Genomic DNA, 16,766 nt, shown 5'->3' with positions numbered 1-16,766 from the left:
AAACTATGTATGGAAGAACCAGATTGAAATACCCCTGAACAAATGGGAAAATAATACCTGAGCATCTCACCAGACACAGGAGGGCAATTAAAGGCATAGCGAATAGAGACACCTTCCAAGGAACAGGGACCCCTTTCTTTAACTACGTTAATGACCAAAATCAAGTCCTTATTATACCACCTGCTCCATCTTCACAGTGGAGAGGTTATGTTAAGTAATAGGTTTGAACACTGAATGTGTGAATTTGTGTCTGAAGTCAATGGGCAGAACAAACACTATTAGATGTACTGCTGGATGTTCAATGATTATTGTTATTGTATTTGCTTAAAAAGCAATAAAAATTGTTTTAAAAACCCACTATGTATGGCACAGAGAAAAGAGATAGAGAGGCATTTCTTCCCACCCTCTGCCATGATACTGTTGGGGAAATCTTCTTCTTCTTTGGCGATCACTTGTAGCCGAGTAAGATTGTCTTCCATAAGCACGGTTTTGACAGTGAGTCCGTAAGTGACTGTGGAGACCAATTCTGGACCCACACGTCCTTCCACTGTGGGGACATTGGTTTCCGGGTGGGAGTTGATCACGGTGTGGATTTGCCAAGTGTGCTTTCCTCTTAGCACGTTTCTCCCTTGCGTCCTGAGTTCGAGTGTCTTCAAAGCCCATGACACCATTGGTAAAGGCTGTTTTCCAACTGGAGCGCTCACAGGCCAGTGTTTCCCAGTTGTCAGTGTTTATACTACATTTTTAAAGATTTGCCTTGAGACAGTCTTTTGTTGACCACCAGCATTACGCTTTCCATTTTTAAGTGTGGAGTAGAGTAGTTGCTTTGGGGTTCCAGCTGCCTGGAACAGCCAACTGAAGCCAGACACCAATTGTCAGCAAAACAGGACATTTATTAAGGCATTGCAAGACTGGTGCGACACAGCCTAAACCAGCAAGTAGTTGGGGGGCAGCACACTAAATATGGAAAAGAGCATAAGCATTCCTATGCAAACGGAAGCAAAGGGCAGTTGTGTCCTTCTACTAGCTTCCATTGGGGTAAGGCATAAAGGTAAAGGTAAAGGTACCCCTGCCCGTACGGGCCAGTCTTGCCAGACTCTAGGGTTGTGCGCTCATCTCACTTCTGGGTCACGTGGCAGACACTTCTGGGTCACATGGCCAGCATGACAAGCTGCATCTGACGAGCCAGAGCCGCACACGGAAACGCCGTTTACCTTCCCGCTGGTAAGCGGTCCCTATTTATCTACTTGCACCCGGGGTGCTTTCAAACTGCTAGGTTGGCAGGCGCTGGGACCGAACGACGGGAGCGCACCCCGCCGCGGGGATTCGAACCGCCAACCATGCGATTGGCAAGTCCTAGGCGCTGAGGTTTTACCCACAGCGCCACCCGCGTCCCTTTTGGGGTAAGGCATACCAACTTCTTATATTTCCCTCCTTCCTTTGTCCTTAACAGTTATAGCAGCTGGTCCTGCTCACATGTCCTTCTGTCCTTATCTCAAGGTTCTCTTGCAAACACAACCTTCACATTTCAACCTTCACGTCCTCAGCCCTTCTCATACACATTTCAATTTTATTTAATTCGTTAATTCCTTTATAATTTTATTCTTCTTCCACAGTGTCAACAAAACTATCTATGGATTCAGGACAAGTAAAAGGAAAGGTTTGTTCAAATCTGCATGAACTACTATATATTTTGGAAAGCTTTGTTCACTTTGCATTTGGACACCTCTTAAGATATTGTAACCCAATTCAGCATGATGGTTCCTGAGATGTAAGAGTAGTCTTTCATCTATATTTGGCTATAGTCAGAAGGCTTTTTGAATCAAGATGGCAGACTGAACCTTTGAAAGCTGTAGTGATTTTAACCACTGACTAAAAAACAGTACTGAGTTTTTTTCTTACTTAGAATTCCCAACCAATGCCAGATATGAGGCTCCTACTTCACTTATACTTCTGCTGCCCCAATATGTGGTCACAAGTTTAAATAGCTTAAAGGGGGAATTAGATTAATCCAGGGTTGCCATAGGTCCTGATTTTCCCAGACATTTCCACGATTTTTGCCCAGACACTGCGGCTGACTGCAGTATTCTGGATATGTTTGGGGAAATCTGGTTTGCTGAGCTGATGGGTTATGAAACATGATAGCTAAAGAGAACCTCCATGTGCAAAGGCAACCTACCTTCGAGTTCTATATGCCGAGGACAAACAATTGAAGAAAGGCTGCTGTGCTCATGTCCTGCTTGTCAGCTTCCCAGAAGTATCTGGTTGGCCACCATGGACAACAGAATGTTAGACTGAGTCTCTCTTGGATTTGATCAAGTGCAGCTCTTTTTAAGACCATATGAAAAAGGAGTTAGGCACACCCTTGGAGTGAACTTACCAACAGCTGTTAGCCATGACAGTTAATGCAGTTTCTAGGTTCAGGTCAGGACCCAGGATATCTCAGAATGCCAGTTGCTGAGGAATAACAGTAGGAAAGAGCTACTGCCTTCTCAGCCTTACCTGTGGGTTTTCTATAGTCATTTGGAGAAGGGGGTGCTGGACTTGATAGGGCTTTTGTCCTGATCCTAAAGGACTCTAACTTTGGTTAGACATATATCTATTCTGGCAAAAAGGCAAGAGACCAGTGCAATTCAGTATTGGCAGCTAAATAAAGCAACAATGGGCAAGCCAGGGGTGGAATAATCCTTAATTCTTTGCCAAGCTGCTTGGAGAAATGCTGGCAGTAGCCAGAGGTGGAATCAGCCACACCTTCCCCAGATGTGATCACTCACGCTGGTTGTTCCTGAACACCTTTCTGGAGGAGACATTAACTTTGTTGGGGTGATGCTCTCAGGCCCCTCTCCCCTCAGCACACCTGAGAGAGGCCCTCCTCATTTGCTGTTAAAAAAAATCTATTGTGACTTGTCAGAAAAAGTGAATAAACGAGGGCATTATTTTTTCATTCTGGAGCTGAGCGTCTGTTTGCCTAATCAAGAGAGAGAGCCAGGAGAGTCAACCACGGTTGACGCACACATTTTATTTAACTTTTCCTCTGTCAAAAGGAGTTTAAATGTGTAATGAACAGGCCACGGCGATTTGAAATATAATCCCATTACTCTGATGAGATTACCAAGGCTGGGAGAGTTCACAAATCATGCTTAGGGCTTTTTATAGCCAACATCACCCTGTTGAGATTTTTACATTTAAAGCAAGAGGTGTGCAGCAAGAATAAAACGTGACAAGGAGACCTGCTTTAACCATTCACTCGCCCGATTTGCAGGCAACTGACTCTCTGCCCATCTCCAAAGGAGGAGCCAGTCTGGGAAGAGCAGTCTCTGTGCTAATTCTAAAGGGTGGCCTATATATGCATCAGACTGAGGTGGTAGAGCCCTGAGGTAGCTGAAGGGATTATACCACCTTGTCCTTCCAGCTGGGGCTTTACTTGATTTTTTTTTCAGACACTGCTCACATCTTCAGATCTGTCTGTGTCTATATGGTCTAGGAAGTTGGAGAAGAAAGCAATCATTCTGTTCCTCTTTTAATGCTAGATCAAAGTCTAGCCGTCACCTTTCAACTCTTGACATTGTAGTGCATTTGGGTGAGAGGTAAGCCTCCTGCCTGAAATCTTGATCTTCCCCTGGCATGTGATGCCATGTAGGTCTGCCATACATTTTTGGATGTTGCCTCCGTCGACAGCGACCATTGGCAAGTCCCAGTGTTCCTGGCCCCAATGCATTGTTGAACTGAACGTGCTCCAGTGGAGATTCCCATAATCTTCTGCAGTGGGCCAAGGAGGGGGGGCAAAGGCTCCACAGCAGAGGCATTAAGGATTCTTAGCAAACAAAGCCGATGTGTATGTCTGTATGGGGGTGCAGAAGGGATCTCTAATGGCAGGAAGTTTTGAGCGCCACTGCTTTATAGCCTCCCTCCAGAGAGTCCCTCCTCCTCCTCATCTTTTGGTGCATCGTAAAAACCTTTTGCCTGGCTCCCAGTTGCGGCAGAGGCCATGAAGAAGGCCATTTGGCACTCGAGCTGATGATTTAAGCAGCATTAATTTCAGCCGAAGCTCTCTCCTGAAATGTAGCAACAACTCTGGGAGGCAGATTCCTCTGGAAATTCATGGTTCCATTACAGACATGTCTCTGTGAATAACTGCCCCCATTAATCTTGGCTGGGCTGCACCCAAGCATTGCCTTAATGAGGTTCCTTCCTTCTGGTTTCTCCCAGAGGGTGGGCTTGAGAGCCTGGGCATCTCACTCCTTGGGGAGAAAGTGCTCTGAACTCTCTCCAGGCCTCCCAAGAAGGTGCATGGCAGGTAAAGGAGTTCCTGCCACACAATATACCAGGAAGTGGGTGGCCCAAAGACCAAATCCAGTTCACAACCAAGAAACAGCCTAGCCCTGTAATTTGGCACCTCTGGAAAGAAAGAAATGGCTTCCCAGTGATTAGATGGGTTCCCACTGCAGTGGAGCTACAACCTCTATAGGGCTATCCTGGGTTATGCCATGACAGCTCAATTGGTTGTCTACCAAGCTGCACATGCAGCTTGGAATTCTCTCTCTAAACCTGAACTGCTAATCTGCTGAGCATACCACAAATAAATGGGAAAATCTCAGAAGCCAGAAGGGGGATGAGTTGGATTCCTAGCAATCGGGAAATGGGATTGCAGTGTCATACTTGCAATTCCTAGCAGAGCTGGTTAGGTGTGAGTTGGGAGATCCACAAGTGAAATCATACCTTATTACTTGGCTTGAGCCATGAACTTAGTAGGTCACAATAGCCTCCCAGCCTCAGCTCCTTCATTGCAATGTTTTCATGTTAATAAACCTGAACTACCCTATAGGGCTGTTGCAAGGAGAATCAAGGAAAACCTGTAGGAGGACAGGCGTGGAATGAGGTGGTAGAATGGGCCAAACCACTTCAGATTGTAGTTGGAGAGATTTATTTTTTTAATACTTTCCCCCACCCCACAAAACTCTCTGTAAAATGGCATTTGGGCACCTGAAACAAACAGGTTCTATCACCACCTTTTGCTGAGCTAACTTTCTTCTGTTGCAGGTGAAATCCAGAAAGGACAACAGGCTTCCACCTGAGACAGTCTATCCACCTGATAGAAGCAGGGGTGCAGTGGAAGTGATCTGAAGTGCTATAAAAAACTCTCCCTATCTCTTGAAGGACAAAGAGTCTAATCCAGTGCATAGTTTAACTATGGAACTCACTCCCACAGGAGGCAGTGATGGCCGACAACCTAGATGACTTTTTTTTAAAGTTACACAAATTAACAGAGGAGTGGGCTTGTAATGCCTATTAACTTTGATGGCTGTGTTCTGCCTCTACGTCCCAAGGCAGCAATGCATCTGAAAAGAAGCTGCTGTAAACCACAGAAGAAGAGACAGGAGTGGTCAAATCCTGCTTGCTGCCTCCCCACTGGAACATCTGGTTGGCCATTGTGAGAATGTGGTGCTGGACTAGATGGGCCACTCTTCTAGTCCAGCAAACTCTTCTTATGTTCTTACATTCTTCTATGAATCTGGCCCATCAGAAATATGTGCTTTATCCTACACCCCTCCCTCCCTGCTGACCACATCCCTGGCCCTGCTCTAAGGACGAATTGACCGACCTATTTTGGCTCTCTCCGTTTTTCATTTAGTTCCCCACATTTCTGTAAGCGATTTGCAATTTTCTTACTAAAATCTGGACGGACATTCGTCCACATTTTAGTGCAAATTTCTGCCAATAATTTCTGTATGCAGCTTTGTCTAATATACACATTTTTTGGAAGTAGTTTCACTTAATACAATGCATTTCTGTTATTTCCCCCTATTTTTAATGCACACCTTCCTCTCATATATGTATTTCTGTACACACTGGTTGGTTGGAGAGCTGCCTCTGATTTTCAAAGGATAGTAGTGTTTTAGGTTCATGTATTGGTTTGAGAAATTCCAATTAGGCAGGTTTTTACAAAATAAATAAAAATGCATGCAACAACTGAATTTCTCCTCTATTGTCACGAAAAGTCCAGAGCAATGGATGATTTCAGATATGTATGTGTGTATGTTTCAGAGTAAAGAAAAACAGTACATGGTTCACAGCAGAAGACAATGAATTTGGGATAACAAGACCAGCCGACTTTTCCATCTTTGACCACACCACTGAAAGAACCAATCACTGAAATTAAGACATTGAAAAAGAGTACAATTTGTTTATTAGTAACAAAAATGGATACATTTGTCCTGTTTGTTGGTTTTTAGGAAATTTGATCATGTCAGCAGCGATACGTTTGTCTTTGTGGGTTTGTCTGTGAGCTGTGCGCTCGTGTGTGTGTGTAGGCTACAAACAAGGGTCATTCGGTTTTCACCTCTGGACTTTATTTTTTTGCGATCCTATGGCACTTTCCTTGCAACTGTACCTTGGAGATTTCTACAAAAACAGACAAACAGACAAACAAACAGACAGACAGACAAACAAACAAACAAACAAACAAACAAACAAACAAACAAACAGGAAGTCAAGCCTATAGAGGGCTCTATTGGCCCCAGCGGGAGACATTGAAAGCCCAACTATGTCCTCTTTGGGGCTGATATGGCTCTTTTTTCTTTTCCTATGAAAGGGCAAAGCCCATTGCCAAAAGCGGCTGTGTAAAATATGTCATGTCGACCTGTAAAATAATACCTGTAAAATAATTCCTATGCTGGCTGGCCACTAGCCACCAGAATTCATGAGTCCCTCTTGTCCCAGAGGGAGCGTTTCCTATTTATTCCCAAGCAGGGCAGCTGGACTCCAGACAAGTCTAGACTTCACTGCTGCCCTGATTTCTTTTCCTTTTGGAAGCTGAAGCTGGTCCTTCGACTCAGTTTTCTTTGCTTTTGAGCCAAGTAATCTGCTCGTGTTGTACTGGCACGGGATTCCAGGATATAGTTCACCTATTGGGGGGGAAAAAAACACAGAGGAAGAGCTGTTTCACTTTTAAGGCAGCAGCATGAGAAAGTCCTGCTCCTAAGCAGGCTTACCTGGAAAACAAGCCCCATTGATTTCAAACAGGGCTTGATTCACAGTAGGCAGGATTATCCTAGAAGGGATTTTTAAAAAATATATATTTAATCTTGGCCTCCCATGGTTTTTTGCATGCTTGTGGCTTGCTATAAGAAAATGCCTCCCCTGACTGAGAGCTGTTTCAAGTAGCAAAGTCTTAACACACATTTCAGCTCTTAAAAAACCTCACCCACTTACCCCTGGGAAGGTATCCATCCTTCCAAGAACTGGCTTTTGACATTTGCTCATCCCACAAAAAAAACAGCAGCCGAGTATTGGCTGGGGCTAGTAGGAGTTGTAGTCAAAAACACCTGGAGGGCAGCAGGCTGTTGAAGGCTGTTCAGCGTCCTTCTCCCACCACCCCATCTCAATCCAAAACCAGCAGCCTAGCTGATTATAGCATTCTGTCCCCTACAGGGCCATCTTAGAGAGACAATTCTTGTTTACAGGCTTCTTTCCCTAATGTTAACATCCTTAGGAGGAAGGGCACAGAGTTCAGTGGTAGAGCATTTGCTTTGCATGCAAAAGTCCCAGGTTCAATTCCTGGAATCCACAGGTAGAGAGTGCCCCAAAATCCCAGAGAACCCCTGCCAGTCAGTGCAGACAATAGTGAGATGGGTGGACCAATGGCCTGACTTGGTACAAGGCAGCTACCTATGTTTCTATCCAGAAAACTGGCACTGATCACTCTTTGACTGATAAAAACTGTTACTCAGGGTTGCATCCAGTGTAAGTCCTAATCAGAATACTCACTGAAATTGGCTGGCATAGCTAATTTAGGTGCATTTATTTCAATGGGTCTGAGTAGAACTGACTTGGACACATTCCTCAGCAAGGTGCTGCTGTACTGAGCATGAGCCATTAAATAGTCTGCAATAAACGACACTTTATTCTACCAGGCCACTTCTTTCCTTACGAAGTTTGTGGTCTTGGTTGTTTTTTATGTGCCCAGGATGTTTTGGCACATGTTACTTGATGGAGGCATTTTTAAATGATATTTAGCAAGCCAGCTCTTCCTTAAAATTTATTATCTCCCAGTGCTTGGGCGATAATCACATAGATAATTTTAATGGAAGGTTAATGCAAAAATCAAAAGATAAAAACGCCCTTTGCTCCGCCATTAGCTGGTTAATATGCTGTGGCATGAAATCTCACCCAATTTTATGCACCGCAGGGTGTTTCTCTTCTGTTGCAGATGAAGCTGTGGGGGCTAGGGGTGGATTGGAAGAATATATCTAAATAGCTATATATCTATATGCCCATGTATATGCATGTATGGAGGTTTCGTGGTAAGTAGAGTCTCAGGTCTTTTATTTCTTGATCATGCAAAGGATCTAATTGGAGAAGTACGAGCCAAGCTCCATCCCTTCCTCTACAGAAATAAATGGATTAATCAGAGAATTCATGAACCAACCAAGCCCAAACAAAATCATCACCACGACCCAGGTTGCACTTTGTGTATGTTGCATGTGACTTCGCTCACTTGGATGAGTTGCCTGCCAACCAGAAAGTAATTTCATTTGATTTTAATTTAGTATATTTCACATTTTATTTTGCCATTTTGCCATGAAGCATGGTGCAGTATGTATGGCTCTTCCTCCCCTCCTCCTCCCCTTATAGCAACCCTGTGAGGTGACCAAGGCAAGAGAAAGCCCAATTGGCCCAAGGTGACTCAGCAAGCTTCATGGCTGAGTGAGGATTTGAACCTGTGTCTCCTGGGTCCCAGTTTGACACTATTACGATTATACCATTAAACTCAATGCTATCTCTGTGCCCCAATCATCTTACAAAGTTCATTTCCCCCCTCTGGATTAGAAAAGGGGGGGGGGAGAAAGTGATAAACCATTAGGTATAAAGTTAAGTCATTCTCAGAAGAATCTACTCTGCTGTGTTGCTGTGTAAGTCAATCCCTTGGGTGTGCACTGGAAGGAGACAAGCTCAGAGCAGTGACTCAGACAGAGAGACAACAGGCAGCTTCTACCAAGGGAAGTCAGTTCTACTGTGCCTTAGCAATGGGAATGTATGAACAACTTAATCATGCCTGACTCCGTAGAGAAATTGCCAAATTACCCATCCCTCTTAAGGAAGGATGACTGGAAGTAGGCAAGGCTCAAGCAGTCCTTGGGGGAAGGGGTGTAGCTCAGTGGCAGAACATCTGCTTTGCATGCAGAAGGTCCTAGGTTCAAGCATCTCCAAGGAAGACCAGGAGATCCCTGTCTGAAGCCCCAGAGAGCTGCTGTCAGTTAGGGTAGGCAGTTCTAAGCTGCATAGGAAATGGCCTGTTTGCTTCTGTTAGATTACTGCAACATGTTATACGTGGAGCTGCCTCCGAAGATGGTTTGGAAATATCAGATGGTGAAGAATTCAATGGCCAGTTGCTCACTGGAGCGAGTCGGCTTGAGCATATCACATTGACCCTGGCCCATCTGCACTGGATGCCAATTTAGTTTCTGGTCCCAATTCAAAGTACTGGTTTTGACCAATAAAGCCTTAAATCGCTCACGGTCACAATACCTCAAGGACTGTCTCTTCCCATATGAACTGATACAGATCCTGTGATCATCTGAGGGCCTTTTTCATGTGCCTCTTCTGCAAGAGGCCTGGAGGGTGGCAACATAAGAACAGGCCTTTTCTGTAGTGGCTCCCTGTTTGTGGAATGCTCTCCCCAGGTAAGCTCACCAGGCACCTTCATTGCATATATTCAGGTGCTAGGCAAAACATTTTTCTTTTCCCAGGCCTTTGGCTAATTAAATAATTTATGGCCTTTTGAACTATGTGGGTGGGGCGGGTATTGTTTCTGCTTGTAACTATGTGATGCATTTTTGTGTTTTTATATGGTAAACCTCCCTGTGCTCCTTGGATGAAGGGCAGTAGAAAAATTCAATAAATAACAACAGCAATAACAACAATAACTAAATAAATTCTGAGGACAGCTGGCAGCCTTGAGGACCAAGATCATTCCTCCACCTTCACACAAAAACTGGGGTTATCAAATCCATGCCTAGTTATGGTTGCATGTAGTTGCCAATGCTATTGTGGGAGTACAAGAAGCAGGGACCATTGATCTTAACTCCTTTTTTTAAATACGCAAAAACCAAGGAAGGACAACAGTAGGTAAAGGGTTTAGTTGGGTCAGACTAAAGACCCATCTAGTCCAGCAACCTGTTTCCACAGTAGTTAACCAGGTGTCCTTATGGGAAACTTGCAAGCAGAACTTGATTGCAGAAGTGCTCTCCCCACTTGCGATTCCTAGCAACTGATATTCTGAATCATACTGCCTCCACCGGTGGAGCGGGAACAGCTAGCAACCATTGATAGCCTTACACCCTCCATCATCTCCCACCTCTCTTCCTCCAAACCTACCAATATTTTTAGAGTTCCAAAAATGCAATGCCAAAAACTCTCTAGGGATGCTGTAAAAATGTGAATGGTGAAGGCAACGACAAAGGAGGGGTGCTTGGTGATGGGAGTTTGCACCGAGCCCTTTCTTTCTGCTTGGGTGGTGGGTGAGAACCAAGATTCCTTAGCATATGTCAGTTACTGAACACTGCCATAAGCTTTACATGGGAGGGAAAAAATGTTAAGGACTGGAAATGGCACATAAAGCTTATCACTAGAAAATTTTAAATTGCCATAAAAATAATAGATGGCAGCAAGTTCCGTTTAACCTTCCAACAGCATTAAGTGCCTTCGTTTCAGAAAGTAAATCAGCCGGGGTGTGCAGGCAAGCTGTATTTCCTTAAATTAAAGAAAAGAAAGTAAACCGTAGCAATAAAAAAGGGAGAAAGATTTCCCTTCAAAACAAACAAACAAACAAACAAACAAACAAACAAACAAACAAACAAACAGCCTGAATGGAAAAGACAGTGCCAGGGATTGGAGACCTGCGAAAGGGTCTCTGTAAAGGGGGAAATGAAACTCACTCACTTGATTGCACCCCACCCCCACAATCCAGGAGCTAGAATCAGAAAACCGGTACCCAAAAGTTTTTCAGATGTCAAGAGCATACTCATGCTTTTAATGGAACACTCCTGAAATCTTTTGAGTAAGACGAACAGCAGCAATAAAAGCCCAGGCCAGAGTGCAGTGGGATGCATGCTTAAATATTCCACACTATGCTCAAAGAACACTCCCATTTGTTAAATCCTTCAAAAGGGCCGTCGCTTAGCCAAGGCCACCCGTATGCAAGGAGGACGTCTGCTTGGGTCGTGGGTGTTTGGGAGCTTGGCTGAAGCTAAAAGCATGTGATAGCGGAGGAAGGAGGGGAAACATGTCTCCAATGATATGGGAGGATCAGGCACCAGGTCCATGCTGAATCCACTTTTGGTTGCTTCCTCCAAGGTCAAGGTCATGGTTGACCCTATGGCATAAAGTCTGAATACTCAGTAGAGTGCATCAGATAAATATTGTGCCTATGCCAGCTTGTCAGGTAGCAGGGGCCACCTGTTTCTGGTCCAAGTGTGCCAGCTGCTCACCCCTTCCCCCACATTTTCTTTTGAAAGAACCAGATGTAGTTTAACCAATAGCCCATCCATACCTAATGAAGTTCCCAGGCACTTGCAGTAGCTATCAGTGCCAACAACTACTAAAAGCACACTGGACTACTAGGGTGCCCGTTTGCAGCCTTAGCCTTACCTTGATTTTGGGGAAAGGAAAAAGCTGTTGACAAACCATCCAGACTCTGACAGCAGCTTGTAGAGTGGGGCAAGAGGGGGTTGGACGGTGCTTTCTACAGCTAGATGCTACAGCCTTTCAGAGGCTTTTGCATGCGGGGACAGGCTCTTACAGGAACCAGGTTTCAGTAAAGGAGTTTTGCAAGTTCGTGGCCTCAAAATGATTGGTATTTAAGGTCAGAGAACAAGAGAGAGAAAGAGAAAGAGAATGCATTCTTCAAATCAAGCTGGCTAAACCCTCTGGGTATATTTATACTTTCCCTTGTAGCCTATACCTTGACTTGCTTGCGTGTGCTCCTTTGAGTAAGATGTTCAGTAAGCATATTTCCATAGTAGGCCTGCCCTTGGCTTGTGGCACGTGACGGCTGAAACTCCCCAGTGCTAGACTAAGAGCACTCCATGACTACACAGCCTGAGCGCAAAACCATGGCCCTTGGCAACAAGTGTGCTTGTTTGCTTTGCTTACGAAACAAGCACATTTCCAGCTTTTAACCCAGCAAAAGTGAGAGCAATGCTTGGGTTCTCAGAAGCAAGAAAAGGAAGGTTGTGTGTAAGTGTGGAACTGAGAACCAGATGCTTGCTCGTTTGTTGAGGATGCTTCTTGCAAGTATTTATTCACCCAGGTCATAGCAAACTGGAACCTCCCAGCAAATGGACCCCTGACCCAACAACTAATTCTTTGGAAGCCACATACCTTCAGCACAATCTCGTTGACAGTAGCAGCATCAGACTCAAAGTAGAGATGTTTGTAGTCGTGATTGCTTAGATATGCGAGTTTAAATATTGCATGGCCTGTTAAAGGAATTAGAGGGAGAAAGAAAAGAGAAAGGATTGACATGACAAAATGCAGTGTTCACCAAAGCCCATTCTGGAATAAATAAAACAGAATAAGTGTTTAACCTATTCCCCATCGCCACCTCCCTTGAATTAAAATTGGGGACACAATGAGAAAGGTGTTTCACTCATCACTGAAATGGAAGAAATTTAAAAGGGCATCATTTTGGCTGGCTTGTGCCCTGAACTGCTCAGAAGAATAAGAACTAGCTGCCTTCTGAGGAGCCTGCCCACTGTATCTCTGTCTGAATCCTTGTGTTCTTGGGTCGAAGAAGGCAAGTCAAGAGAAGCTGCACAGAGAGGCAGCAGGGAGCCTCCTTTGCAAGGCATAGAATTCTGCTGCACCTTTGCGCTGAGCATGACCAAACGATCCCACTGCACCTTACGTGTTTCTGACACCTGGTGGAGGCTGACTGGAAGGAGGCGAGGCTTGGGACTCACTCAGGAACCAGACTCTTCTGTGGGTAATCTTCTTTGGATTGGATTGGGAGCCCTTCGCTATTTGATTCTTCTCTTGAGAAAACTGGCCCTTCTCTCCTGAGGCACACTTTGCGTGCTCCCCAGCAGCAGACAGTTTGGGAATGATTGCTCTGAAAACTTTCAGCAAAAGCTCTTGGGCATGACAGGAAGTGGAGAGGGAAGAGCACACAGATGGCGATCTTAGCATACCATCGGCAGAACAGACGGCAGGAGGGAGCCTGACAGCCTTCCCATGTCATTTCAATTTAAGGCGAGGGGTGGCTCACCAGAGAGGCTGAACTCCTATCAAGGAAAGTTCACTCCCTCCTCCTCTTCTCTCCCCCCCCCCCCTCCGTAGCTTCCCCTCCGGAGGGAAAAATGCAAATATCTGCCACATGGCTAGTTGGGTGCCAGCCGGTCCCTGGACTGGATTCCTGCTTAAGCACCCTAGTTAGGGAGAAAAAGGATATTGCAAATTGTTCCCAATGTATAATTGCCATTGCCTGTGGAGGAGAGGTGGGGGACTTAAAAGTAAAATAAAGACAAAAGGTTGATTCACTAAGGAATGATTGAAGGTGCAACAAAACATAAGCAGCACCTCAATATATAAGCTCAGCTGTCAAAGGCTACTAGCTATGATGCTTGGAGGTGTTATTGCTTCTGAATATCAGTTGCTGGAAATTGCAGATGGAGCAGGTGCTGCTAAGCTCAGGTCCTGCTTGTGGGTTTAAAAGGATGTATAAAGGTTCAATAAAGCGACTTGCCGATCAGAAGGTCGGCAGTTCGAATCCCCGCAACAGGGTGAGCTCCCATTGCTCGGTCCCAGCTCCTGCCAACCTAGCAGTTTGAAAGCACGTCAAAGTGCAAGTAGATAAATAGGTACCGCTCCGGCGGGAAGGTAAACGGCGTTTCCGTGCGCTGCTCTGGTTCGCCAGAAGCGGCTTAGTCATGCTGGCCACATGACCCAGAAGCTGTACGTCGGCTCCCTCAGCCAGTAAAGCGAGATGAGCGCCGCCACCCCAGAGTCGTCCGCGACTGGAGCTAATGGTCAGGGGTACCTTTAATATTTAACAGGGAAAAATACGGCTTCTGTAACATGTTTACTCCCACCCACCCCAGATCTCAAACAGTAAAGTGCTCTGAATGCAATGTTGTTTGAAAAGGGGGAGGGAATCATGGAGGGCACCCTATCCCCTCCCCTTCCTCCTTTAGCCACGCCCCTTTGAGGAAATGAAACTTCAAAGTGTATTATTACTCTGGCTGCATCCTGCCCTGAGAACAGCCTTCCCTGACCAGATGAGCTCCAAGATGGGTGCAGCCAGGACTTATGCTGGGTGGGGGTAGGGTTTTTTTTTTTGGGGGGGGGGAGAACCTCAGTTAGCTATGTATTTTTATTGATGGGGGGCAGCAGCCTCTCCCTGCTCCCCCGGCTATGCCCAGGCCCTTCAGAGGAGTTGGACTACAAGTCCCATCAGTGTTAGCCATTGAGAAGCAGCTGAATGATTCTTTCTTGATTAAGCACCTCAGGTGGCTAATCTTATGACTTTGCCTTCCAGAAATTGGGTGGGGGGGGGAGTGGCTTCGGTGATTCTGGCACAAGCAGTGCCCCACCCCCTGCAGAAGCAGCTGGCCCGTCATCAGGGCTAAGATACCCAATCTATGAACCAGGAAATGTCACCTCTGCTATCAACTCAGCTCACTTCTTTAGGGGAGTTGCTCTACAGAGCGTTCAGCCTGCCCTCCCCACCCAGGAAACCCAATCACAGTTATACTGGGTTATTTTACATGTTGTTTTATGTAGGTGCTAGTAGGATGTTAAGTTATTAATCTAGGTTTTACTTCGGTTTCTAACACCGTCCACCTCACTCCCAAGTGGACTACAAAAACATTGTAATAAAACTCAGCAATATCTAGTTCAAATATAATACTGCATGAAATAAAGCTAGATGTGTTCTGTGCTAGCTTAAGTTTGGCTATGAACTCCCACCTGCCCCCACCAAAAAGAAGATCCAAATGAATATGCTGAGGATCAGACTCTAGGGAGTTTCTAGGGAAAGGAAGTTTGCTTTAATATTCTCAGACAGTGTTTCCCAAAGTGGTACACATACCCATGGAGATATACAAAAGGGTTTAATAGGGTACATGGAGAATGTGTATGTGTGTGTGTGTGTGTGTGTGTGTGTGTGTGTGTGTGTGTGTGTGCATGCATGCATGCAACTATTTACCTATCTATTCATAAATAAAATTAGGGTTGCCATATTTCAAAAAGTGAAAATCCAGACACAAAAGTTGTTGAGCTTTCTTCTGTAAAGTTGTTGAAGTTTCCGAGCTATTTTTTTAAAGGAAATTCGCCAAAGAATCAACACTTCCGACATGGGTTGCCACTTTCACTGGACATTTTTTTACTGATTTCTGGAAATTTTTGGACACTGTTTTTGACAGACGAATCCTGGATATGTCTGGGAGATGCTGGACGTGTGGATAAAATAGTATTACTAAAGCTACCCTAAACTAATCTTTGCCTAATAAGGGGTATGCCGGCAGTAATATTAAACTCTGAAAATGTGATTATTTTAAGTCTGGAAACACTGTGCCAGGTAGCTGGTGGACTCCTCAAGAAGCAGTGGCAGATGGCAGTGTGCAGTGAGAAGTTTATGCTCTGCTATTTTGGTGGGCACTGAATACACAAGAAGCTGCCTTGTACAGACTCTTGGTCCATCTAGCTCAGTATTGTCTACATTGTCAGCAACCTTTTTCAGCCATGGGCCGGTCCACCGTCCCTCAGACCATGTGATGGGCTGGACTATATTTTGGGGGGGAAAATATGCCCCACAAATAACTCAGAGATGCATTTTAAATAAATGGACACATTCTACTCATGTAAAAATACGCTGATTCTCAGACTGTTCGCGGGCCGGATTGAGAAGGCAATTGGGCTGCATCCGGCCCCTGGGCCTTAGGTTGCCTACCCATGGTCTACATGCACTGTCAATGGCTCTTCAGGGATTCAGGCAGAAGTCTCTCCCAGCTCTACAAGGGAATGCCAAGGACTGAACTTGGGGCCTTCTGTGTGCAAAGCAGATGCTCTACCACCAAGGTACCATGGCCCTTCCCTGAAAAAGGTTCTCCATCTCTGTTGTTGGGTAATCTCTAAGTATTCTTTGCTCTGTTCCCTACATGGCTGCTCTGGATACACCTTACATAGATGTTCCACAGTCAGGCCCTACACAGGATACTTGGTGCCCTTCATTCACATGAAAATTCATGCATTGGCAATTAAGATTTAATGTATTAGAGGTTGTCCTCTCCATTTTCATTTTAATGTGTTCAGTCCAAAGGTCCAACTTTAACTCGAATCTACAAAAATAACAGCATCATTTTAATGGAGATTTATCCACTTTTCCCGGAGGGGAGCGGATTTGAACTTTTTTACAGTAGCTTAATTCTCCAGATCTCCCCAAATAAACTGATATATGGCCAGCAAACTGGAGACCTTCGTATTTCATCACAACACGTTAATTAAACACTGTTATTGCATGCTAATCAGGAATTATTAATTCTCCACTGGAAAAAACACACCTGGTGGACGATCCAAAACCAAACTTTAAATCACAGAAGCAAAAGAGAAATCACATTGCATGAGAAGGGGCACAGATTTTCTAAGCTGGGAGTCTATAGGTGTGTGGTTATTTCTGTTGCTCCTTGTTGCAAGAAAACCAGTATTTGGCACTGTTGCTTGCTACTGGTGTGGGCAAGAGACCAAGACCTTCCAAAAGCAAGAGGTCT

The 16,766-nt window shown here is 45.0% G+C and overlaps 1 protein-coding gene across 14 annotated transcripts in view; it reads right to left on the bottom strand.

The window, feature by feature from the left end:
- Window positions 1-6,170: 6,170 nt before the first annotated feature.
- MAPKAP1 (MAPK associated protein 1) overlaps window positions 6,171-16,766 on the bottom strand; it is a 183,723-nt gene continuing 173,127 nt past the window's right edge. For 12 of the 14 annotated variants that reach the window (XM_028716055.2, XM_028716050.2, XM_077922592.1 and 9 more), the window contains 2 exons: window positions 12,382-12,479; window positions 6,171-6,905 (listed from right to left, as the gene is read on the bottom strand). In XM_028716055.2, the coding sequence (XP_028571888.1) occupies window positions 6,780-6,905; window positions 12,382-12,479 (224 nt within the window). In that variant the 3' untranslated portion in view covers window positions 6,171-6,779. Of the gene's footprint in view, window positions 6,906-12,381; window positions 12,480-13,863; window positions 14,039-16,766 lie in introns of those variants that run through there. The other 2 variants (XR_013391389.1, XM_028716060.2) reach the window with 2 other exon arrangements.

The sequence above is a fragment of the Podarcis muralis genome, chromosome Z, assembly GCF_964188315.1.
Source record: "Podarcis muralis chromosome Z, rPodMur119.hap1.1, whole genome shotgun sequence".
NCBI classification, from domain to species: domain Eukaryota; kingdom Metazoa; phylum Chordata; class Lepidosauria; order Squamata; family Lacertidae; genus Podarcis; species Podarcis muralis.
Note: the sequence above shows the minus strand (reverse complement) of the source record. Positions and strands in the feature narration are given on the sequence as shown.